Consider the following 25958-nt stretch of genomic DNA (forward strand, 5'->3'; position numbering starts at 1 on the left):
CAGCCCCCATCTGGGTGGATGCAGATAGTTACTGAAGTTGTGGAAGCCTCTGCCAAGTTACCTTTGTAGAAGCTGACCATATCCACAAAGGAAAAAGGAGAAAGATATGGGAGAAAGGAAAATTCGCATTCTTTAATTTCAAATCTCAATCCCAGATTGAATAGTGGAATATGTGAACCCCACTGCAGATGCACATTTCGTCTGCAACACCCAGCTATATTAATGGATAGTTGAGTGGTAACAGTAACAGCGTGATTCGAGCTCCACTCATTTAGATATGGTTTTAAAACGGCCTGGAACATTTTACAAAATTACATTATATTCCGTGGAATAGTGTGTGATGACAAAGGTCCACTCTGGGATATTCTGGGTTATTCCAGAACACTGCTTTAGACCGGTATGATACAGACATTCAACTAACTGAATCAAAAGACTCTAAGAGAAAAGAGTAACAAAAATGAACGGAAATAACAAAGAGAGCCTAAGTCCAAAAATTTGGAAACACTGCGAAATCTCATTTTCCAGAATTGTTATCAATTGCATGTAGGAACCCAATTCCTGGCCTTTCGTGGCCAAGCTACTCTGATAATTAATCCACCATGGTGGTACCAAAGGCGCGCGGGAAGAATTAAATGGTGATTTAAACCATAATTGCACTCTAGAGCGCAACTTACCAGAATCTTGCAGATAGCTACGTTGTCCATCTCGGCGGCAAGATGCAGGGGAGTGGCCGAATTTCTCCCCGGAGTCGCAACATTGCATCTGCCACGTTCGATGAGAACCTCAGGGAGAAAAATAAAAATTCGATGGGCTTCGTATTTACTAATTTTCAAAAACAATCTGCATTAACCGCAGAAAAGGCACGTTATCATTTTTGCAAGGCATTTGTATAGGTAATCGCATGGGGCCGAGTAAAATTAAGGATTAATATCACGCGTGTTTTCGGAAGTTGCTGAAATTGCCCGAGTCGCTGCGCGACTCGGCCAATTTCTGCAACTTCCGAAAACACAAGTGATATCAATCCTTAATTTTACGAGGAACCATGTGATTACTTGTTTATAATATAAGGGGCAAAATGTTTTCTTACTGATCTCGCGCAAAACGGGACGCCATTGTTACAAAAGAAACAGAAATTTCTTTACCTTGGCAGCCGTTGCTGAGCGATTTTCAGCCAATCATTTGCAAGTAATTTTTCCCAGGGCAATTACAAAAATTAAGAAAAAATGCCCTCTGTCTTGACCAATCACAATTCAGTAATTTTGCCCCTTATATGATAAACCTAAAAATAACATGCCTACCAACCTGAACAAACAATAGGCAACCAATAAAGAGAGACAGTCACATCTAAATTCTTACCTGTACCAGTCTCTCACTTCCAACTCGTATGGCAGTGTGCAACACTGAGTCGCCCGCGTCATCTTTCAAAGTGACGTCAGCGTTTTGCTCTAATAGCATTTCAACAATGCTGAACTGTTTTGCTAAGATGGCTGTGTGGAGAGGAGTCTTACCCGAGCTATCTTGACCGTTTGTATCTTGGAAATACACAAGACGAAGGAAAAATCAACGAAGATTGCTTAATGTATTTACCACTGAAGACCATCATTTGAAATAAAAAATCTATTAAAAGAGTTTTAGATTAGAGAAAGAAAGAAATCTCTGCTACCAATTTTCAAATGAGTTGAAGATGTTTCTTGTGAACACTTAGGACTCACTATAAATATCTATAGCAACTTTGTGATGAAAATTACGACCTCAAACGACTTACACCACTTTGCAATCATTCATGATTATATCCAGGGGCTTCTACTTTAAAAGAAAACTGATGCACTTCAGTTATAGGCAAACTTTTCAATAGCGTCCGACAACTCCTCATTCGCTACCACTCCCCATGGTAACACAATAACTTGCTACAGCGACCGTTATCATTGCGTGCTTAACAAGGTAACAAAAGATAACATTTCTCCCCTCTATGCATTAATCAGTAACGACCGTAACTTAAGGCGTTCTGTAAAGGGAGCACCGAGCCACCTAAATCCTAAACTCCGGCAAATCTTCACATTAAAACTTTGCTTTGGTCAAAGAGATAAATACAGGAGACTGTTCATTTAGCGACAACGAGAAACTAATTTACTATCTTAATGGAGGTCAAAAGAGACCTGTTATCCTTGTCATGTACTTATCATTTTCAACACTGTAGTTACCATTTCCGTTTGCGATGATCTTTTTCGCTTCTTCCTCGTTCCCAGCCAGGATAAGTTGATGAAGTTTATTGTCCTTTTTCTAGGAACAGCAAAATATGAGTTATTCTTCATAAATAGAGCATGATATAGCTCAAATGAATGAACAAACCTATCATATAAATCAAGCGATAACTAAAGGTAAAATGCGGAGAAAACACGAATTTTTTAATCTCTTTTTTTACTTAAAGTGTTTGCAACAAAGCCGTGTGAAAGCATGACCGGCTCATATCAACCCCGTCTGGCCCTGCACACGTCAGCTTTATGGGATTGCACACAAAAAGTAACTTATTCTTCGTGGATGCGAAAGTTCACTCGATGTGGTTACACACTTACCACTGACTCCACACGCGTTACAGCCTCTGTTTCCCCTTCTTTACTTCTTACCGAGCCCATTGACAATCTACTAATAGCACGTGATTTTTTTCGGTCTCTCGTCGACACATCTATGGCTCCCTCATTGGAAAAAACCGATGAGTTTTCATCTGAGTCTCCCGAGGTGGAGCTCCCACCAAACGAAACCTTCTTTCTTTCTGGCATGATGAAAATGTGGCAGATTTTCCGACTGCTTGAGACTTGCTACTGCTAAAGGCTAAACCTGAAAAAGATATTCAAAAGTAGAACAGTGCCAGGGAAAAGCTAAAGTTATCAAGTGGCCGTTATCTTGCTCCCAAGCGTCAGTAATTTTTTTAAAAAAACACTGATTTTACTTTAAATGCATGGTCCACGGATAGCATCATTCATGTCACAATATCTTCTAAGAGATATAGTACGTGTACTTAGAAAAAGAAGACAGGATACGCATAGTTGGTAAAAATTGAGAAGACCCAAGTCTATCCAAACTGTAGGCGAACTCTAAATCTAGTGCGGCGTTTAAAAGCGCCGATTGTTTTACTATCACATATCTTCATCTCTAATGCCTAGCAGCTAGTTATCGACTGAAAACTGTCTTTTAGCTCAACTGAAGTTGAAAATTCATAGAGATTTAAAATGAACGGAAGTATAATTAAAAGGATTTTTTAACCCTTTATATATTTCACTGGTCACCGCTGGGGTTTCATACTCAATTCAAGCCTGCTCACAACGGTTAATTTTATATCAGAAATAGAGCTCTTAACGGGTGTTCGTTTCTCAGTTGTGGCTGTGAAATATTGTAAATGCATTCATTGTCAAAAAAAAAAGGGCATTTTAATGCGGCGGTAAGGATAGATTGTTGTTTCATCTGTAATTTTATTTTGCTCTTTCCCAGAACAAAGAAGCTCACCGAACTTTTATAGCCAAAGTTCCTTTGCCGTTAGAAATAAAACATAACCTATCCAGCATTTGTTTCTTTCTTCTTCTTAATAAAAAACGTCAAGAAATTCACTCAGTTGAGAGGCGAGGAATTCACTTCACAAAGAATAAGGGAGTGCATAAAAGTATTGCTTTTTATCAAATGCATGAGAAACGGTTGGTTGATTAAGCGTCAATTTAAATGGTATTTCCTTTCTAACTAATGCATTAAAGACACTACTTTCGTCCACAATGGGGGAGAAAAAATAGTTTGTTAGAACTGCGCAATATTGAAATATGGGATTAAAATCAGTTTAACTTGTATCTATAGGGGTTAAATTTTTAAAGAAAGTGTGTTGTTGCGTCCTTGAAGGTATTACAAAATAATTTGGTTTTTAACAACCGATTTTGTAATGTAAATAGTACTTTAAACAGTATCTAAAGCTGAAAGGTCCGGCATTAGTCCTTCGTCAGAGCGGAAGGAGAGCTCGGTGACAGTCCGAACATCTTGTTAAACCCTCATTTTTCAAGATCACAAGTAATATTCAGCCTCCTTGATCTTCTTCATTAAGTCCGTGCAGTTTACTAATGGCGCAACAACCCATTATTTTAAGCAGAGTTTGATAGATATTGACCATGAAAGAGCAAAAGGTCCTCGGGCAAAATTTCAAAATTTCCTGTATTCGGCTTTTGAAAAACATTGACGCAAGAAGGATAAAAAAAAACTCTCTAAATCACGATTCAACAATTGAAGCCTACTCTCTCAACTTCTCGCATGAGTTATCACTGGTATGCAGTGAAGCAAAATATTTTCTTCTGCCTCTGAAAAATGATCTTTAAAGTCTTTGAAAACCTTTTGTGGATGTACTAGCAGCTATGCAATAAACGATAGTTATTTGACAAGTCTGAGCGCGCTCGTCAATGAGTTATAAACAAGTAATAACCAAGCTTTGTACGAGGCAATATGGAATTCAGAACGTCTAAGCAAGTAAATCGTGACAAAAGGAGGCATTTTTGATCAAAGAACTAAAAGCTTCTTTGTTTTTGCGCAAACGAGCGAGCAAAAAATCCTTACCGCATTTTAAGCTTTACGATTTTATCATCAATTTTTTTGTTTTTTTTTCAGGAGACTATTCAGTCTTTTGCGTGCAAGCGATGAGCAAAATGCTTAAAAACCTCTGGTTCCTTTTATAGATGATTATAAAACCGAAAGGCGGCGGACTCCTTTTGTTTCTGGCTATTGTTAGGTGTTTTTATAGTGTCACCACAAAACAAAAGATTTTCCACAGCCAGGGAGCTTCTCGTAGAAAAAGCAGTTTGCTTTTTCAATTTTGTCGGCTTTTGTAGCCAATCATATCGAATAGTCATGAAACAGTTCAATTTGAATATGCAGATTGGATTATAGAATATTCAAAGTCACAGCAAATGAGCAACACAGTTGCAGTCACTATGTAAAGTGAACCAAGAATGATTGAGGAAACTTCTGCCCAAAAACTATGATCGGATGAAATTAAAAGTTAAACCTAACTAATGCTCCTATGACCCCCTCACCTGAAAAACGGCTATCGATTGGTTGTCAGTATACGTTAACTGTTATCTAGCGCGTGAGGAATCAGAGAAATTCACTGTTTCAGGACTTCTATGTCATGCAGTTATATCTACATTATCCGAGAGCGATGATTCACGAATTTACTAAGCGTTGTCGCGTGTCTAAAGCAAGTCTGTTATTACGAATGTTAACTGGTATAAACGGGGTTTTATTGCTTGATGGAACTAAATATGGAAAAATATATAAACAATAGGGTTTCAGTCGATAGAAGCAATTAAATATAACAATTTGTTGACACGCGTGTTCGACTAGTATCTTCTGAAATTCAACACATTCCACCACTTCCTTGTCTCAACAGCCTATAAGAAAAGCACGAAGACTTGAAAACTAAATCAACGACTTGACAAGAATACAGGGCTATAACATAATTCCCTCGCTTTGAAGTCAAAAGTCTTTACAGTGCGAACCGGGAATTTACTTGATCAGTACCAAACGCTAATTTTGCACCCGTCTAGTTGGACTTCCCGTATTGATATACTGCAAGATAACAGTATGCATCCAAAATACTGCGTTTGATATTGGAAGCTTCTAGAATTTGATGGCTAAGAAAACAGTTCAAGTTTTAGGAATTGCAGCTATTGACACCGTTTTTGTCTTCTCTCAGAGGGGTGACCGTTTGCGTCATCACTTCTTGCCAATCAGTGTTAAATATCTTTCTGTCTTACATCTTGATGTAGGTTTTAGCTAACAAACCTTGCTCATAAACACAGCGAATACAAAATAGAACGGAAAAAAAGCGTTTCCCTCTTCACAAAAGAACGAGGTTTCAACGTTAGAGCTCGTCGGGAACAAAACAAAACAGTCACTTAAAGAATTAAACTGGCCAAATACTTGTCCATAATCCCTGCTTATAAAAAATTCACCCAATCAACTAGCTACTACACTTGCCTTGTACGCTGAACTCGTTTTGACTGCAATTACCAGCTTAGAGTCGTAACGCGAACTTTACAAACTCCAGCATTCGGTTGCGGTTCGTTATCTTTGGCAATTATTCAAGAATGTTCAGCTGAATAATTAAAAACGAAAACACTCGCCCGTACGAAAAAATTCGATCACGTGGTATTTGCCTCGTCTTTATTCATAATTCATCTGCTTCTACAAGTTTCTCATCAGTATCGCTATTACTCATGCATTCGAAATATATAAAACCCTGTATGGTGCACGTTAGTCACCTAAATTTTAAACGTCTCTTTAATTTACAACTTTACGTAAGTGACTTACAAATATTCTCCTGAAGAAGTGATTCCCTAAAGCAGCGTGACCTTGCGGTTGGCAAATTGATTCAACTTATTCTCAAATGTTTAAGAACCTTTGGACTCTCGCAATTACAGCCTCTGGCTGAGAAAATGTGCGCTTAAAGATCTGTCAATAGCTGTAAGATAAAATATATAAAACTGTATGGCCCTGACTTTTGTTTCGTCTCTATGCTGGTTAGCAGGAGACGTTAAAGAACCCGCTCAGTTCTTACAAAAAAAAAAGGGGAACCTTGCTGCCAGTGCTGTGGTCTGGCCTTGCTCTCAAAAAATTCCTAAATTGGCGGCACCTGTAATGTTCTCTTTCAAAAATCGTAAACTGCTCAATACAGTTTGACCAAAGTCCCCTGCAAAGTGCCGTAAAGCGCATTAGAGCATACTCATTCGGAGAATGCACTATAACATAATGCATCAGCAGATCATGGTAATATATTTTCATTATGACCAGTAGATCGTTATGATGCACTGAATAGCGTTATCTAACCTCACCAGACTTTTTGAATAACATAACAGTAAAAAATGTCAAAATATCATCAAAATATATACAAGTATCAAGTACGCTTAAAACACAAGCATCTTACAATCTGGAAATCATACGAGTTAGCGTAATGGCTTGTGTAATTATGTAAAGAACTCATGAAAATCCAAATAAACCCAGTTTACTGGATGTCTTTGTCTCGTCTTTCTTTTTCTGTTTCTCGTCTTTCTTTCTACTTTGTATTTCTTTTAACACATCTGACTGCTCTTTCATCATTTCGTACATCTTTTGCATTCTAGAGAAAAATAGACCAAACTGTTTTAAGAAGTTTGTTTACCAGTTGCTTTGTCATTGTTTAACTGATGTAGCTAAATAGCATGAAGGGTCACTCCCCATTTCCCCGAGATACAGCTTCAGAAAAAAGCCTTTCGTTTCCTGGGAATTGTTTTTTCCTTCTCACCATTAGCAAAGAATTATACGAGGTTTAACTTCTGTCGAGACAATACATACTCATTAACTGAGTGGGAGGGCAGGACGGGAAAATATTTGGCTCGAGGTCAACGTGGTTGGAGCGTCATGGCCTTGGGCTAAATATTTTCCCGTCTGGCCCGACCAAATTCCGTCAATAGGCATTGTTCATATAACCACTAGGTATTCAATATTCTAAAAGGTTTCTTTCGACTTAAATAGGACGCACTTCCGTACAATAAATGGGAGAGCACTACTAAAATCTTTTACAGTAAAACTTCAGTCTGGGAGATCATGGCCTCCCAGTAACTTAACGGGCTCGAGGCCGAAAAAAGTTAAAGAATAGCGGAGCAGGCCCAGGCACCCTAACCAATCCATTTTGTTTCCTTAGTAAGTATTTTTTCGAATCGTTTTCCAAACCTTCGAAAACCCCATCTGGAATAAAAAGTTACCGGGACCTTCGAGAAACAGGTCCTGGGTCCCGTCCAACCCTATCTACGTCAGCTGTCAACTACGGGATTGCGCTCCCGTGAGGTCATAGGTCATACGATAATATCAGTTACACCTTTCCAATGTAAAAAGTGCTTTACCGTTCTTTAAATTTCCAGATTTGATATGACGTCACAGACGCTACTTACTTTTCTTCTTGCTTTTGTATTCTCTCCAAAACTTTTACCATTTCCGGTGACATCTCATCAGCTTCTTCCTCGATACTGACTTGAGGTTTATCAAAGCCAATGAGGCCATCGATCAACTGAAAACAATGAAGTGGACAGGAATTTAAGCGCATCAAAAGTTTAAGAATAATAGTGGAACTCTCCCTTGTTTGATTTACCTTTAGGGGACTTTCACAGTACTAACCTTTTGTTTAATTGTCTTCGGATGGTTCGGAAACTCGCTGTACGAGTACACTTGCACACGTTTCATTATAAACTCTGGAAGAGAATTTTCGATGTCCACAAGCAGTCGAACCTGAGAAGATTGAAAACAAAGCGTACATTTTTGTAATTTTATCACTAAAAGTAAAACTTAAAATTTTGATGTCCTCTCTTCTCGAAAAAGTTACTATCCTCTTATGCGTGCGCTCTTTGGAACGTATTTTCGATTGGTTGCCTGATATTCAGACTCAAAAGTTTGATCTTATCTCTAAAATACGTTATAGTTGGAATTTTCCGGCAGTAGAATTTATCAACACAATTATCTGATAATTCCTGGTAAACTATGTAAGATGGGATGGAGAAGAAAAATAAATCAATCCGAAAGTTTAATTTCTGTTTAATCTGTTCATGTTGTCCTTCAGCAGCATTGTTAAAAAATACAAACTGTTCAAATCGGGCCTTAAACCGCTGTAAAAAGTAAAATTTAAAATCCAAGCTTTCGCCGATTAACGGCATCATCAACGACAGCATCACCCTGATGATGCTGTTGATCAGCGAAAGCTTGGATTTTAAATTTTACATTTTACAGCAGTTTAACGCCTCATTGGAACAGTCTGTTACTTTAATTTGTGTCTATACAAATTATCCTTGTCTTACTTGAAGGACATATCGATCCATGAGAGCATTCTGCTGAATTTTGTCAATATCACCAACAGCCAGACCAACCTGAAAAAGTGAAAATGTACAAAAGCGATAAAAACAGTAACACTGTAAGTCATATAAAAGGCATGACATATAATATGCCGCTAAAAAGATGTGTTTTCTGCTATGGTTTTTAATTTTTCTTCCTGTCTTCCTGTAATTGCTTACTGTTGCTTACTGGTAGGGGGGGGGGGGGCTGATTAATAAAGGTATATAGCACTCGTAAATAGGACCATAAAATCAGGAATTGTCCTATTTGTAACCTATTTTCAGAGGTAAGGGATATTACCTGAAATCCCACCTTCCCCCTCCATTTCATCCCTCGCTTGCTGCGCTTTCTTCCCCTCCTCCCCCTCCCAGATGAAATCATGCGATGTCGCCATGCGAAGAGTCTCCGTTTAACCTCATTCCTCGATTATCGTAACACATTGAGAATCTGGGCGTTAACGCTGACCCAGGGTTAAATTTTAGTCGGGGTTTTTATTCCGTTGCTTGAAAGCCTTTTTCAGATAATTTTCTCTATTCCTTTTTAGGGCATCCAATCATCAAAATGTAAACTAAAAGGATTATATTGAATTTTTTCCAAGGCTTTCAGTTCTGAAATCAGATTTCACATTAACCCCGCGTTATCTTAACCTTGCGGAGGCGCGGTGGTCTCATGGTTAGTGCGCTCGACTCCGGATCGAGTGGTCTGGGTTCGAGCCTTGGCCGGGGACATTGTGTTGTGTTCTTAGGCAAGACACTTTACTCTCACAGTGCCTCTGTTCACCCACGTGTTTAAATTGGTACCGGGAATTTAATGCTGGGGGTAACTCTGCGATGGACTGGCATCCCAACCAGGGGGGAGTAGAAATACTCCGCTTCAAGCTACAGAAACCGGATTTAAGCACCGGCCTAATGGGCCACTAGGCTCATAAACAGACTTTACCTATCTTAACCCTGCTTTGAACTTTGAAATATTCTGAGTTATTAGTGTTACCAGCATGTTCATCATAATGATAGGCATTCCAAGAACAAGCACAATAAACAAAATATTGGTCAGGGTCGAGAAGGCCAGATTATCCCACGGAAGAAAGTTCTCATGGTAATTCATCTCTCCCAAAGTCATCACAAACATCGTCATCATCGAAGTACCAAAGGTATCGAAAGGAGACTGTGAAATGATTTAAACAAAGCATGCATGTAATAAATAACTTTGCTGAACAGAGTGTTTAAAGATTTTAGCAAAAATGGCTCTGCAATTTTGGCTTTTTAGACTATTGATTTTATTTTTCAACATAGAAGCAAGTGGAATAAGAGACAGCATTGAGTCTTAATAATTTTAGTTTTGTAACGTGGTCATGTTATGCCCTCTTCTGTCTGCTCTGCGTCTTTTTAATTTTGTATTCTTCACAGGGATATTGTTATTTCTGTTCTCAAAACTATGATGAAAACCTTTTCGAAAAAAAAGTGTGCCACAACGCTGATCAGTTTATTTCTTAATTCCAAAATTCCTAGATGATAAACTTACGTCATTCATGATCAATAAAAATGTTGTCCCAAATGCCATTATAAACAACATCCAAAGAAGCAGAACCTGTTAGAAAATATGGAAAAAGAGTCTTGATATCCGGAAAAACATAAACCAAAGCGAGGAAGGTAACAAACTTTAAATATAACGTGGGGGTCAATTCGGTCATTTCTGGAAACATTTTAGCTTGCGAAAGGGGAAGGGCTCTCTTTAAAAACATGGACCAAAGCGAGGAAGGTAACAAACTTTGATTACCGTGTGGGGGTCAACTCGGTCATTTCTGGAAATATTTAGGTTGCGAAAGGGAAGGGCCCTCTTTAAAAGTACAACCAGTTAAGGCTTTATTTCGCCAATTTTCCTCAGATCTACCACAAAAGGGTTTGGTAATCAGGTAATCATAAGCAACGTATTTTCTCCTCTTCAAGAAGAATTAATCAACATTTCTATACTGAACATCTGAAAACTCAGAGTGGAGGATCCAGTATGGTGGACTTTTTTCTGGATGACTTCATCTTAGGAAGATCAGACATTACTGAAACCAGTATTTTTTACGCATTTTTAAAACAAACCTTTAATAATGTTACAAACATCGTTGACAACATGATGACATATTGACCGTAGGAAGACAGTCTGAGAGAACACAAAGAGCAAACTAATCAGTGAACAGAAATTCTAACATGTTATTAGTGTCCTTACTGAGCCATGCATTTCAGGAGCAGAATCGTAAGCAAGTTAAAAGAGATTATAAATGTAACTTCCTTTCATTTCATTGCGACATGACCGTCAAAATCGAACTTAAAAGGAAACAGATTTTCGATGGAAATCTTAAGATCTTCATTTTAAGTATTCCTTTTGGTACTTACCTTCTAAAGTATAAGATGAGATTCATCCAACCAAAGAACAGCGCAACCGCGCCAACTTCTCTCTTAAACCCAGCTTTACAGTCACATGGTGGTATAACGTACAGAATTGATGCTATATAACAAACCCACTCCAAGAAGTTACTGACATCTTCCAGGTACGAAAGCCGCTGTTGAAAAAATTTTAAAAACAAAGAGTTGAGGCTTTAGCAGTTTTTTTTTTCTATGATAAAGTAATGTGATACGAGCGTCCTATAAATGTTTCATTTTTTTCCTTAAAGTGCCCATAACGTCAAAAAATGCTTTTCGCTCATCTAATTCTACATTTCACCAAATGAACTTCTGCTAAAAAAATTTTCGATTTGGATAAAACGCAATTTTTTTATAATTTTTTAAAGACATTCAAATTTGCCGTCATTTTGGCCCACCATTCGCACCAGTCTTCCTCGGTTTAAAGTGAGTCGTGATGTAGGTTCAGGAACACGTGATTTTGGGTTGTGACTTATCTGACTTGAAAACAAGTGGGAATTTGCTTCAGAGTGGTCACAATATCGTAAGCTCGCAATATCGTAAACGACCCGCACTCGACCAGTGTACTTATATGCACTTTAAGGTCAAGTGAGGTTCCTGAACTTACGTCACAGACATCAGTCACGTGGTCATTTTGACCACGTTATTCTTGTGATCAGCGGCAGGGGTCGACCGTAAGAAAATAGAATTTTGAACTTTGTAAAAATTCGTAAAAAAATCGCGTTTTATCCAAATCGAAAAAATTTTTCACCGGAGTTCATTTGGTGAAATGTAGAATTAGATGAGCGAAAAAAGTTTTTTGGCATTATGGGCACTTTAAGATACAAATTTAGCTTAAATTGCCTTTACACACACTCCATAAAGTAGAAAATTTTCCTGTGAGGGTCTTAACTGATCTTAACTAGCATGACCCAGTTCAGAATTCCTAAATAAACTCGGAAAACTACTTTATGGCGTGTACCAAGATTTACTAACCGTATGGAACATAGAAATGAGTTCCTTTATGAGATGGCCTGATGCTGTTATCAACACAAAGTAATTAAACACCTGAACCACCTGCGAGACAATGCGAACAAAATGCCATCAATGTCAGAATCGATAAACTATTTCTTCGGTTCCAGTAAAAAGGGAGAAAACTACTCGGAGATGGGAGAATTTGAGATGAAAGATCACCAGATAACCACAAGAGCCGTGAAACTATGCATTATGCATTTTGAAAATGGCAAATCTGTTTTTTTTTTTTTTTTCTCTTATTTTCTCCCAATTTGTTCGTCAAGAACGTTTTGTCAGTCATTCTCTATCCGGCTTGTAACTTGTGATACGTTTAGACTATCGATCATAACAAGTGCACATACATATATCTCATTAGACGTTTTGTTGCGTAGTATCGCTGAGTATTTTTACGAGTTGTGCCGTATTTTGACGAGCCCGAAGGCCGAGTCAAAATACAAATAACGACTAAAAATACTCAGCGATACTACACAACAAAACGTATAATAAGTTATTTATTATCCAACACGCCAAACTGTTATTTCAGTGCGGGCGAATTTCGCGATATTTATTTACCGGGAGCTCGTGACAGAAGTATGCGAGGCGGAACGGAATTGGCGCGTTGCCGCGTTGCTCTTTCTATTTTCGTCAATAAATGAAGACATTTCTAGGTCGTCTAGCCGTTTTTCTTCGTTGGATTCATCTAATAAACTTGAATGTATATTTGCTAGCCATTCTTACTCTTCGTCGTCGGAAATATGATTCAAATTGTCCGCCATTTCTTTTCTCGTAACTACAATTCAACTCTTCGCTTGCGCGATGCGAGAAAACCTGTTTAACCGGTACTCTAGAGTACAAATACCGCGTGATATATGTACTCGTCTATGGCGTTATTTGTACTTTACGAAGTGTGGTTGGATAATAAATTATCTTATTAAACGTTTTGTTGTTTAGTATCGCTGAATATTTTAACGAGTTGTGCCGAGTGAAAATACTCAGCGATACTACACAACAAAACGTTTAATAAGAGATTTATTATCCAACACGCGCGAATTCAGTGCGGGCGAATTTCGCGGATATTAATTTACGGATAGCGCGTGACAGAAGTATGCGAAGCGGAACGTAATCGGCGCGGAAATTTCATTGTCGCCCAATTGCTTCTCTTTGTTCGATTTCTCTAATAAACTTGGATTAATATTCGCCAGCTATTCTGACTCTTCGTCGTCAGAAAAACAATTTATATTGTCCGCCTTTTTTTTTCGTAACTACAATCCAATTCTACAATCTTCTTCGTAACTACAATCCAATTGCGCGATGTAAGAAAACTTGTCTAACTGGTTCTCTAGAATTACAAATACCGCGAGATACTTGTACTCTACGAAGCATACTTGGATAATAAATGGACATAACGTCTACTCGGAATCAAATACTTACCACATTTGAAAAAGTACATGGAAATTCATCTTTATTCTAGGAGAGAAATGAACAAGAAAAATACTATCGCGTATCTCAGCAAAATAATAGCATCTTTGGCGGTCTTTGAAGGAAAAATAATTTTATGCAGTTGAAAAGTTGAACATTTCTCTGTAGCGTGGGACAAGGGAAAATTCTGAGTCACCCGTAAGGACTCGAAGTTCAGATTTTTAGGGCTTTTTAACATTTAAACAAAAGCCAGCTTAAGCCGTGGTTTTAGGTAATCAACGCACCTCAGGAAACAAAACCTGCCTACTAAGGTTAAAAATGTTTCTTGTTACTTTTATTAATAGAAAGTACATAACTTCTTTTCATAAATAGCGTGTAATTCATTGATTGGTTTAATAGCTTCCAGTGCTTACCTCGTCGGGATTGGAAGAATTAAAGCCACATAAATCATCTTCGTGTGTTCGCGTATACACGGCTAAGGTGGTCAGTGGTATAATAAAGAGGAAATAAGTTAACAAGTTGATTCCAAATGTCACCCAGCCAAACTTCTTCCTAGAAACACAAGGAAGAGCCCTATCATAACCTTGTAGAACAAAAGTGAACAGTGCGGTTCATTACTTTATAACGATTGATGCTTTTGAAGCCTCGCGATAAAAGTCCAGATCTTTCTTCATTAGTATTGGTTTCGTAAGTTGAGGTGATTCGTGATGAAAGTCCAGGGAAGGCGAAATTAATCCGGAACTGAGACATACTGGAACGTGGTTGATGACCCCACCAGCAGAAGATTAACAGCATAGCAGTCGAAACATCGCAATCAAAACACGACTGATTAGCCTGACCCTTACATCTTGTTATAAAAGATTAAACGTTCATTTGATGACCGCAATATGCTTCAAAGATATAGCTTTTATGGACAGCAGGATTCAGGATTGGGATAATTTATCGTTGTACTCTTATCGTACCATTTAGTATTCAATAAATGAAAGCTGACAGGGTGCGTCAAGCACCGCTCTCTGCGATGAATCGCCATGGTCTGAAATAGAAAAAGAAAAGCATTTGTAAAGCAGGGCTGGCATTTTGTTATTTTACTTAACATTAACCTGAAATCTAGCCAAACCCAGATGTACACCTTTTAGTAATATCTTTTAACGCATAAGGAGGGTTATTCACATTCGTTGGGCATATTCAAGTTGGGCGGAGCAAGTTAAGAAAAACTTCGAATTACCTTACATGATGAGCAACGCCGTCGTCGGAGATTAAGAGATTTAAGGGAATTAAGTCCAAATCCTAATCATGCTTATAAAGGCGCATATCAAGTAAATGTCTCGTGTCTGCTCGGGCAAGGGGTCCCTACAGCATTTCAGAAGTATTTTGTAACTATTTTAAACATATAGTAGTTGCATAGGAACATAACAGTTGGCAGTAGTAATAAAACAGCACTAACAAGTCGCTCTTACCTCTATTAAAGCCAATGAGTTGATTTCAGATCGTTTCGTCTCTTTGGTTTTGTCTTTGGCTTTGTCTTTTGATGAATCCTAGAAAAATATTCGTTCACTGATTTTGAAAATAAGTACATGAAACAAGCAAGGGCTCTGGGGTATACTGGCGTGGTAATTGACTGAGAGGATAATTTTATTAGATTTTACTATAATTCCTTTAAAGCCGTAATGTTCAGAAACATTCTAAACAAATATTTTCCTTCTACCTATGATTTTAGCCATATGTTCTAAGCTCTAACGCACTTTCCTTTACTAGATCTGTAACTAATTCTGAATAATCATTTTTTTTTAGTAGAGAGCTACAATAAATAGGAAAAATGAGGTCATGTAAAATATCGGTAATCGGTAAAATGCGTAAATAGGTAAAATATAAATTCATTTCAGTGACTTTTTGACTTAAGAGTCTCTTTAATACAAAGCTTGGAGTTTTATCCTCTGATTTATCATTTGCACAAGCCAACTATTGATGGATGAGCAAGAAGATAACAACTCTCTTAAAGGTAAGAAAAACGTTTTCGTTACGTTTTCGTAATGATAAGTATTTCTGTTACCTTTTTTCCGGTTTCTCCAGTATCCGTGGTTCTTCGTGAGTTTTTCTCGGGTTCTGCGAATACTCCTTGAATCAAAGCGAGGTCATAACTGACCTATGATTGAAAGGAAAGGGTTGAATCATATCCAATAAATAGCGGAGCTGGCAGCGCGCGCAGCGTAGCCCCATAATTATACAAAATAGTAGTAGTAACCCATCAAGCCCAAAAAATTTGGACTTATGACCATATGGGTGTACGTGCTAGGTGCCACCGCTTTTAGCATGCGCGGTCAACTGTACCGCGGGCACGCCGACGCCACGGCTTTAGTCTTGTCCAGCGGGCATTTGAGCACAACGTGTGCGCTACACTTCTACACAGCTGGGGAGACTCTGGGTTTGAGATGGATTTAGTGGATGGTACGTTAAGCATGCGCAGCCGAGAGCCGTGCGGGCTCATCTTCGCAATGGTATCCGATAATATTAACACGCACTTTATCCATAGCAGGAGCTTTAGTTTTGTTGACGAGTCGTGCGGGAAAAAATGCGAGCTCCGTTTTTAGGCTTGGCTAAATCTATATATTAACAGGTTAACGTAAGCCATATTGCAGCCGTACATCGTGGGAAAAGGTCCGATTGTTTGCTCTGTTAGCGTTTAAGGACTGTCAACTCGAGCAGTTGATCGATCATTTGTCACCTTAATCATATCCGTGAAAACCACTTGTTGTTGCACCGAAATCTTAATTAAAGGTCTGACTTAGGTGACTCGAAAACTGTTTTCACCTACATATAAGGAAACGAAAACAAAAGAAAAACAAACAAACCAATAAATAAAATCATACTTTTTGCCCCCACCTTGGGAAAAATTATCAAGGGTAGATCACATTAAATCTTACCTTGTAATTCATACTGTTTTGATCTCCACTTTCTGTAACAAGCTGATCTAAAATTCGCTATGAAGGAAAAAAAAATCATAAGCACACCATGATACATGAACTTTAGTTTAGCAATTGATATTACATATGCAATGAAAGAAGTAATTCCTTTACCCTTACAATTACAGATACTTCTTAATCTTAATATGTATTTAAAACGTGTTCAATTTTATTGAAATGTTTTTACCACTAAAGCATCCGGCATATCTTCCACGAGTTTTTGCAGCAGCGGGACCACGCCTGTTGAACATGTTGTGAGGACCTCTCTCCATCTATTCACCGAGAGAGAAGAAATAAAGGGCGTACATAAAATGTATAGTTGTCATAACATATGTCAGATTTAATCAAGCCAAGGGTTTTTAAGTGAAGTGACTGCAGATTCAGTTTTCCACGACTTCAAAACTGCTGAATCATTTTTGAATACTAAAGGTCCCCATATGGTGAAAAATTGCAACTGAGTTTAACAATTCCAAAAAGCTTTTGTCCAGTGGTTAAATAAATACTACGCTGTTTGATTAAAGTTATATTTCTGTCAATATGATTCACTGGCAGGATGTCTTTAGACTGATCGTGCACTTTTAAATAGTTTTAAAAACCTATGTTAAAGATATTGTTTTCGCAGCATGCATTTCACCTGTCATTTCCGGCAATCACCATGACAACGTCACTCTTTTTTTCTTTAACAGCAGCGTCCAGAATGTTATCATTTGTGTTGTTACGTGTGACTTCGGCTTTGCCATCGGCGGACAACAATAAGCTCACCACAGAAGCGTGACCGTTGATGGCTGCTAGATGTAAAGCCGTGTTCTGTGGAAAGTGATAACATGAAGTAGGAACAAAAAGGATGAGGCAGTGAAATCAAAGGCGACGAAAGCAGTTAGGTAAAATTCCGCATTGGAGCTAAACACGACCATTTCTCGCACCTAATACGTTTACTTACTTTACGAATTGGCAGATTTTGCAAATTAAGCGAGACATGTGAATCGGCTGAGCAATACTTAATTGAGCGTAAAGTGTTCTCGAATGTGTTCCAAAAGTGATGACCCCTCAGCCTGGCCCTAACTTAAAAAATTATGTAGTTAATTGAGATCTTCACGAGCCTCCACGTAAAGTATGAGGTAGCAAGAAATGCTATTCATGCATCTACTTGGAGACCGGTCCATCTTAGGTTACTCAAAACCCCAGGCCCACCACTGACATTCTTCAAGCTTTAGTAAACACATCAGGAAAGTTTTAAAAAAAACTGATAGTGTGCCACCTTATTTTTGTCCACCATGTTTATACAATCCTCGAACTTTTGAAGGATCGATTCACAGCATTTCGCGCATCCCTTGGAGGCTGCCAAATGGAGCGGAGATCGGTCTTGTCGATCTCTAAGAATATAAAAAAGTAAATGATACGTAAACTCGACGTTCTTCAAGTGGTTTTCGTGCAAACCGAGGTAAATCAAATCCTGCTATCAACTCTTACTAGCTGTTCTAGCTGTACTGGAAGCTTCCGCTTCATAAACGTTCGTCATCGATATCTACTTGATTTGAGCCAATATGAGCGTTCTGACTAACAACAGTGAAATTTCTCAATCATACTCACGTACTTCTCAATGGTTGCTCCTAATCTCAAAAGAACTTCTGCTGAACGATCGTGTCCTTCTGTACATGCGAAGTGTAGGGCAGTTTTTCCTTGACTGTTTTGTAGATTTAGGATTCGAGCATTCTGTCGATCCATAAGTTTCTCTATGGCTTCAGTTCTGCCATATCTATCGTACGAAAAAGAAACAAATTATCAGTGAACAAGATATTCCAGAATCCTCACGATGGACAAAGCCCTATAGTATTAATAAAACCTATTTTCGTGTGATGTGTTTACACCGTCAGTATCTTTAAAAAAAAAAAAGATCTAAGTAGATCTATTAACATCTTGAGTATACATCCAAGGTACGATTTAACACAACAGGATAAAAACTAGCCTGCGGTGCCGGCGTATTTTGGGCGCACGAATGCACATTTTTAGGCCGCCATCTTAGATTTGGTAACTGTGGAGGATTGGGGCGAGGAAATATTTTCCGAGGGAGTAGGTGTTAAGTGGAAAAATGGGCAACGGGGGAGAGGGAGGGGAAGGAAAAAATACGCCTGCCCGCAAAGCCTGTGATTTTGCAAAACGCCCCCTAATTAGCAGCGCTTGATCGCCTTTCCGGAAATGTGCAAGCAGCCAATGAACATCGATTTTTGCTTTTACCGGATGGAAGCCAAAAATTTACTTCCGACAAAAACACTAACACATGTGTATTTGTCAACTTTGTGCGAAACAGAATCGATCGAGCGAGCGAGTATGTGAGTGAAGTTATGTCGGAAAGACGTCCTAACGACAGCTGTAGGATTTGCAAAAGCTCTTTTAAAGTGAAATTTGGAAATATTCCCGGCAAACAAGTGTGCTCTTCCTCGGAAAACCTTTTAGACCATCGCAGAGGAAGGACAGCCTTGGAGTTGTTTTAGCAGAGGTTTTTTAGTCGTGTCGGATTAGTATTTTTGCACAATCCTGCAACATATTCTCATCGCGTTTGCAACCCGTGTGGTCGAAAAATTCGCAGTCTTGGCCAGCTGTTCGAGTTTGTCAAAGTGGGCACGACCCCAACGGTAAACTCCGCATCTAAAAGCACGAAACGCACACTGGCAACTCCGGAGAAAGCGAGCCCTTCATGGAGAAAATCAAAACTTGGTAGAGTTAATTCGCCAACAGCCAAGACGCTATCGCCGCAGTCAGCTGGCAAATCAAGAAAATCTCTCGCATTATAGAATTATGTAAAAAGATTCAATTTTTTTATTTCAGTTCAGGGAAAACATTCTGTTTAGCTGGTCAATATTATTGTTTCACATTTTTAAACATTATTTTAATCAATTTGTAAACAGAAACATAACAGCTTGGTACTTACACAGAGAAATCAACATCAGTTGCCGAATATATTTTCTCCCAGGAGAAAACCGATTTTACAAAGTAGTTTATTAATGTCCTCTGAATTCAATGAAGGTGCAGTAAAATATTATTCAAATTACCTTGTTTGCAAAAAGACCGCAGTTCTCCGACCTTTCCAAATGACTCACGAAAAGCTACGGATTTTTTGCCTTTCTTTGTTGACCCATTAAAGATTGAATGAGTATCACTTGGTAATGATTAAGAGGCATACATGAAAATTAATCCAAAAAATGTGATACATTTTTCTTGAAATGAAACGCAAGGGAAAAAAATTAAACCTTCGTCCGGTCCAAGTTTCCACAGTGTGGGACTCGTCCACAATTATTGTAGCAAGGTTTTGGTGCAATGGTGAAGTGCTCTTTTTTAGGGAAGAGAAAAAAGGCTTTGCTAGTATTTCTTCTGCGGACGCAAATATCAGTTGGTATTTGCCGTTTTCAACATCTTGTAAACTAGCACCAGCAAGGGATGTCGCCGTCAAACCCATTAAAGATGCTTCCGCCAGCTGATCTTGGACGATGCTTTTGAGCGGACAGACAACAATCACACGCGCAGCTTTCAACGACAATATTTTCTTCACGCGGATCAACAACTGGAAGATGAGGCTTTTACCAGAGCCCGTCGGAAGAACTGCTAGTAAATCCCTTCCATGAACAAGAGAAGAAATGGCTTCCTTTTGTTCCGGGCGTAATATAAGCGACATACCCAGCTCAGAGAGAAATAAAAGCGCTTCTGCGAGAGCAGCATCAAAGCTTAGCGTATCCGCCATTTTCTCTCCAAATCACTCCCGCTCCCAATCGCGGAACGACCGGAAGAAAACTACTTTAGATGACAGGCATCAATCCAGTTTCAACCTACCGTACCAATCAGAGGCCTCTTCTATCTGGTGTACGGGTTTTGCAAAATCACAGGCTTTGCGGGCAGGCGTATTTTTCCTTCCCCTCCCTCTCCCCCGTTGCCCATTTTTCCACTTAACACCTACTCTCTCGGCAAATATTTCCTCGCCCCAATCCTCCACAGTTACCAAATCTAAGATGGCGGCCTAATACGAAAATGTGCACACGTGTGCCCAAAATACGCCGGCACTGCAGGCTAGATAAAAACTGCTCGTCTGCGCTCGCAGGTTATGATGTGTGAAAAAGGTTGTTAGGAGTGCCAAATTGTCTCTGGGATTTCATTATAGTCTTGCCATGATGTTTCCGCACGTCAGAGAATTTAAAGATTTAACAGATAGCTCAAGCTATGCTACTCAATTAAACACATCCCCAAGAGAGGCGTTTGTTTTCTTCTTTACCGAGAAAACATTTTCCAGATACAATACCTCGCAGCCACGTGTATGGGTGTTTCCAGGGAATCTGATGTCACACTTGCAGCTGCCTTGTTTTTGGTAACGAAAAGCTCCAAAGTCTACAAAAAACCAATGTGTTCGTTATCGTTAACGGAAATCAGTTTTTTTTTTCCTCGATGCCATACGCCTTGTATGAAATCACTTTCTCACCGCAATGTTTCCCTTCATGGCTGCATAATGGACAGCAGAGTAACCACTCGCATCTTTCTCGGTGATAAGGGACATCATCGCAGGACTCTAAAAGCAATGCAAGGAAAGAGTTACAACAATTTGAATTAGCTGCTATTTGGTGGATCCAAATGATACAGCACAGACGTGAATTATTAGAAACTCTTTAGAGACATAATCTACTTTTTAACAGCCAAAGAAAACGATGTAAAATCTTAATCTGGTCCCGGTTGTTCAAAGGTTGAATAAACCTATCCAGTAAATAAATCCCTATCCGGTGAATGGCAACTTAAGCGTCGGATGGCGTTAACCGCCCTATATACAACTGGGCCCAGAAGTATAATTACCCTATTGGTTCTGCCATTACACTGCCCCTTTCCGTTACACCACGATAACTTTTGGCTGTCAGATGTTTGGGTGTTTATCTGTTCGTTTCGAGTCATCTGATAGTTGGATTTGCTTTGAATACCATTGTATATTACATAGTACATAGCTTGGGTAAACCAAGCCATTTAGTCAGTTCCTGAGCTCATATGGAGTAGTTAAGAGACTTAAGAAAGCACATTGTTTCTTATATAACCTTAACTGACCTGAAGAAGATCTTCCATGACACGAGGATGGCCCACAGCAGCGTGTAAAACAGACCGCAACTCAGTGTCTCGGATAGTGACGTCAGCACCACGTTCCATAAGTAGAGTAACAACATCATAAGCGCCATTTTCGGCTGCCATGAATAATGGTGTGCGTCTCTCGTCTGACTTGGGATCTACCATCGCCCCCTGCATGAAAATGAGTTAACACCAAACCCAATAGATGAATATATTTATATTCAATTGCTATTCAATATGGCATTTCTTTGTTATAACTGATGCCCGCTTCCGTCCCAAGTGTCAAGTAATAAATACATAAATATATGTGTGCGTGTGTGCGTGTGTGTGTGTGTGTGTGTGTGTGTGTGTGTGTGTGTGTGTGTGTGTGTGTGTGGGTGGGTGGGTGGGTGGGTGTCAGGAGCCTATTACTTGGAGCGTTCAACTGCCCTTTGTTTATATCATGGTGTTTTCACAGACAAGTTTATTTTTAGTTTGAATTTACTGCTAAATGAGATTCCCTACGGAAGCCCTTCGACCAATCACGATTAGCACGAAGTTAATTTACAACTACCTCCTGGGAAAAGATAGTCTAATAATGAACCGTTCTGTGAAAATGCCGTGACATAGTCTTGGAGTGGGAATGTCACGTTGCTGTACAAAGAACGCTTTAGAACTTATATGACTTTTTGTTTTCTTGAAATGTACCATTGTTTCGTTTTGATTACGTGATTATAAAACATCCTTTTTTGGCTAGCCGCAGGAAGAGTGTTTTCAGTTTAGTTTCCTTTACGTCATAGAAGTATATTAGGCCTTTTTTCATGCGAACATTTTAGTTTTAGGGAGTTGTCCCTGGAGCACAGAGGAGTTTTATAGGTGTCTTTCGGAGTTTTTTTTACAACTTTTTCTCATCTCTGGAGTCAAGATCATACGTAAGTCACGATCGATGAGTTCCTCTTAGTTTTTAGTTGTGTTTCTTTCGTCAGATTTGTAGTTTAGCTCCTTTCCTCAGCTTAGAAAAATCGTGCATTCCCTTTTAGTTTTCACCGTAAGTGTTGTAACAAGTCGTGTGTAAGAGTCTTCTGTTCGTCCTGTACTTCATTGTGGTTGACCTGGCGAACCCAAATACGCTGCACCCCGTGTCTCCCGTGCTGGGAACGCGACAGGGAGTTCAACGCTCCAAATGATGGGCCCCTGTAGGTGTATATGAGTGAAGGATTTTGGTCCCAGGCATAAAGAAAAGAATAAGTCCCCGAGTACCCTTGAGTTGTGGTTCGCCGGTCGAATGTTAACCACTGTCCAAAGGACTTTTGTGGCTAAGTATGGACTAGATACTAAATATTCAAATATGTCGCTCGCCGTTCTTGCATACCGCAAGTTAGGATCACAATCATGTGAAATTATACAGTCCTAAGTTGGTGTGAAAAGTCTGCTCACTATTGATTGGCTATCTCATCTGGTTGTCATAATTAGCATAAATTATCATAGGTAACGAGAGACCACGACGTGGAAATAAACATGGCAGTTGTGTTCTAGAATCCTAGTGCTCTTTGTTCGCCGCTTACTACTCTTTCTCCTTAGTCAACTCTACAAATCAACACTCACGAGCCGCTTGCCGACACCGCTGGCCAGAGTTTATCGTGGTACGAAGGCAAGAAAGTAATTTAAAGCAGTAGTAACTGTTTTTGACAATGAAATCTGCAGAGCATACGATATGCAGATAATAGTAAATTTATTTCAAGTCGAGCGAAGTGAATGTTTGAGACAGCGAGAAAGCTTATAAATCGATTAGTGAAGACCATTAAAGTCCAAAACGTCTGACGAGAAAGTCAATATCTGTCATCTTCTCAGATAGATAATCACTTAATTTATTAAAAAAACTGACCTTTTCGAGAAGAAAGTTAACAACGTGAGCATGGTTTCGTTTTGCAGCCATGTGAAGTGGTGTCCGTCCCCTAAAGTCAACAAGAGTTATTCGGCAGAGCGCCGGGTCTTTACTGACGAGATATTCCACTATTGGCATGGATCCCATTTCACACGCCAAGTGAAAAGCTGTTTCCCTATTAAGTTTCTGTGGTGTTTACATGTTGAAAAAGGAAAATATAAAAATATTACGGCCACACCTCATGGTAAAGATGGGGGAATCAGAAGACAAAGAGGTATACAGCCATGATCCTCTGGCAAAATAACTTAGGTAGTAATACAGGAGGTTTGTGTCTATGGAAAGATTTTTTGACATATGACTTACCCGGGGTTGTCTTATCCTCACTCCATATTCAGTGCAGTGTTGCACGACCTGAAATTACAATTAAAGACTATGGTCTCTTTCGATATTAAACGAAAGGAATATAAGGTATCACGGTATTCGTCAGTATTTGATACAAAGAAGGTGCATTTCCTGAAAGATAACTACCATGTAATCCCCATTTTTCAGACCTCCTCAGCAAACTGCAAAAGTATAAACTGAAGCTGAAGGTTAGGGGCCAAGTTTGGTTCGAATTTTCAGGAATGTTAGGAAATCAAGAGCTTCTAGTGGGATTTTACTGCGTATGCTAAAACTTCGAAATCCGTCGAGCTCACGACAGCCTAAAGATTCCACAAGGCGCATGCTTACCGCAAGTACACCACTGTTCACAGCCAGATGAAGGAGACTGTTGCCATCAACATCAACGTCATATAAAAAGTCTTCAACTGTCCCTAGCTGTCGCGCTGCAAGGGAAAAAGATCCCTTTTTGCTGAGTAAAAGAGGCTAAATATCAGGCTAAAAATTCCGAATATGCTGCAGTGAATATGTTTTGAACACAGTAGATAAGGTACCATGATTCAAGAGAAATTCAGCTGACTTTCCTGCGCCTCTTTCCATCGCATGTGCCAATGGCGTCATTCGGTCATCGTCGAGGCTTTTTGTGTCTCCTGAATTATCAATCTAAAAAAAGAAAAAAATTCGATGAATAGAGGCAAATATGGTGGTCTACTTAGCCTTAATATCAATGGGTACGTTTGTTGGGATAGCATATGGAAATGGAGAGGTTAGCTTTAGATTTAAGGGTAGATGTTATGAAGTTAATTTAGGGCAACTTTTCTCTGCTAAGTTGAGAAAACTTTATCCCTTTTGCCTTTGTTTTTTTTTCCTAAGTTTTTGTTGTTGTTGTTATTATTTTTTTTTGTTTCTGATGCTGTTTTTTTTTTTGTTTCATGTACTGTTATGATAGCGCCTGTGGTGCACTTCAGCTGTCTGATTTTTTCCCTGAGAAAGCTTTTGTGGCTTCTATTACAAAGAGAGAAAGTAAAGTGAAAGCAATAGGTTATAGGGTATCAACAAAGAGGAGGAACGAGGTCGAAGGAAAAGTTTCAAACCTTATGCTTTTATTCTTTTTTCTTTCTGTTTTTTTTTTTTTTTTCTGTATGATTATATGTTTATAAGAGATGTAATACATAAATGATTCTCTTGAAGAACTTCACCATTATTTGACAAATCTTTTCGTTATCCATTTCAGCAGCAAGGTGCAAGGGCGTACACGAGTTACGGCCCGGAGCGTTTGCATCTGCACGGCCCCGTTTTAATAGGGTCTGAAAAAAACATCCGTAAACTTGTTAGTTGGCATTAATTTCATTTCATCGAGACAAAAACTAAAACATCCATGATTAAAACGTTCAATCTTTACAAGTGCATGTGAAATATGAAGTTTGCGAGGTTCTCGTTTCCTTGTCATACTTCTTATGCGCCCCTGTGCTCGAGTGTGAATAAAATAGCTCCCCGCGGTTTCGTTAGACTGGGATAAAAAAAGACACTTCCAAACTGGGACTTGGAAGTGAGGACAACTAAGTATATACCTTCGTAAAAACCAAAGCTCAATCTTGCAAAGTTTTATATATATATAGTGACATGTCCTTTAGGCGATAAAAGACAATTTCGATCTCATTAAAAAAAAAAGCTGATATTTTTAAGTCAAGCTGTAAAGTTTTCAGTATTTACTACATGAGCCATACTTCGTCTTTCTGTGGGGTTATGTTTTCAGTGGTTATCACTAATTTTGGTCGCCAATTGTACAAAGATCTATTCATCCATGATCGTTTGCACAATAGGTAATATAGAGAGCATGATGAGAGCGAAAAGTCATGTCCAAGAACACAGCGCAATGACCCAAGGGCTTGACATTGCTGTTTCACGTCAAAACTGTGATGCTTTACCCTGTTACAATGAAGCGAGCACACAGCT

The 25958-nt window shown here is 39.0% G+C and overlaps 2 protein-coding genes across 6 annotated transcripts in view; both read right to left on the reverse strand.

The window, feature by feature from the left end:
• The window catches only part of LOC111326797 (transient receptor potential cation channel subfamily A member 1), a 23954-nt gene extending 17814 nt beyond the window's left edge, over positions 1 to 6140 (reverse strand). The window contains exons 1-5 of the mRNA XM_022930867.2: positions 6007 to 6140; positions 2574 to 2835; positions 2202 to 2280; positions 1357 to 1532; positions 675 to 782 (exon numbers count right to left, since the gene is read on the reverse strand). Of these exons, the coding sequence (XP_022786602.2) occupies positions 675 to 782; positions 1357 to 1532; positions 2202 to 2280; positions 2574 to 2777 (567 nt within the window). The 5' untranslated portion in view covers positions 2778 to 2835; positions 6007 to 6140. The remainder of the gene's footprint in view (positions 1 to 674; positions 783 to 1356; positions 1533 to 2201; positions 2281 to 2573; positions 2836 to 6006) is intronic.
• A 35-nt stretch (positions 6141 to 6175) lies between these two features.
• LOC111326801 (transient receptor potential cation channel subfamily A member 1) overlaps positions 6176 to 25958 on the reverse strand; it is a 34218-nt gene continuing 14435 nt past the window's right edge. For all 5 annotated transcript variants that reach the window (XM_022930873.2, XM_022930877.2, XM_088737888.1 and 2 more), the window contains 27 exons: positions 25202 to 25309; positions 24557 to 24665; positions 24354 to 24448; positions 23988 to 24035; positions 23625 to 23810; positions 21743 to 21931; positions 21135 to 21221; positions 20958 to 21043; positions 18264 to 18425; positions 17928 to 18042; positions 17304 to 17476; positions 16857 to 16941; positions 16631 to 16687; positions 15760 to 15852; positions 15167 to 15244; positions 14672 to 14742; positions 14123 to 14261; positions 13722 to 13757; positions 12273 to 12353; positions 11271 to 11437; positions 10977 to 11037; positions 10408 to 10473; positions 9877 to 10050; positions 8853 to 8921; positions 8179 to 8289; positions 7956 to 8071; positions 6176 to 7144 (listed from right to left, as the gene is read on the reverse strand). In XM_022930873.2, coding sequence (XP_022786608.2) covers positions 7006 to 7144; positions 7956 to 8071; positions 8179 to 8289; positions 8853 to 8921; positions 9877 to 10050; positions 10408 to 10473; positions 10977 to 11037; positions 11271 to 11437; positions 12273 to 12353; positions 13722 to 13757; positions 14123 to 14261; positions 14672 to 14742; positions 15167 to 15244; positions 15760 to 15852; positions 16631 to 16687; positions 16857 to 16941; positions 17304 to 17476; positions 17928 to 18042; positions 18264 to 18425; positions 20958 to 21043; positions 21135 to 21221; positions 21743 to 21931; positions 23625 to 23810; positions 23988 to 24035; positions 24354 to 24448; positions 24557 to 24665; positions 25202 to 25309 — 2901 coding nt within the window. In that variant the 3' untranslated portion in view covers positions 6176 to 7005. The remainder of the gene's footprint in view (positions 7145 to 7955; positions 8072 to 8178; positions 8290 to 8852; positions 8922 to 9876; positions 10051 to 10407; positions 10474 to 10976; positions 11038 to 11270; positions 11438 to 12272; positions 12354 to 13721; positions 13758 to 14122; positions 14262 to 14671; positions 14743 to 15166; positions 15245 to 15759; positions 15853 to 16630; positions 16688 to 16856; positions 16942 to 17303; positions 17477 to 17927; positions 18043 to 18263; positions 18426 to 20957; positions 21044 to 21134; positions 21222 to 21742; positions 21932 to 23624; positions 23811 to 23987; positions 24036 to 24353; positions 24449 to 24556; positions 24666 to 25201; positions 25310 to 25958) is intronic.

This window comes from Stylophora pistillata, chromosome 11 (genome assembly GCF_964205215.1).
Source record: "Stylophora pistillata chromosome 11, jaStyPist1.2, whole genome shotgun sequence".
Classification (NCBI taxonomy): domain Eukaryota; kingdom Metazoa; phylum Cnidaria; class Anthozoa; order Scleractinia; family Pocilloporidae; genus Stylophora; species Stylophora pistillata.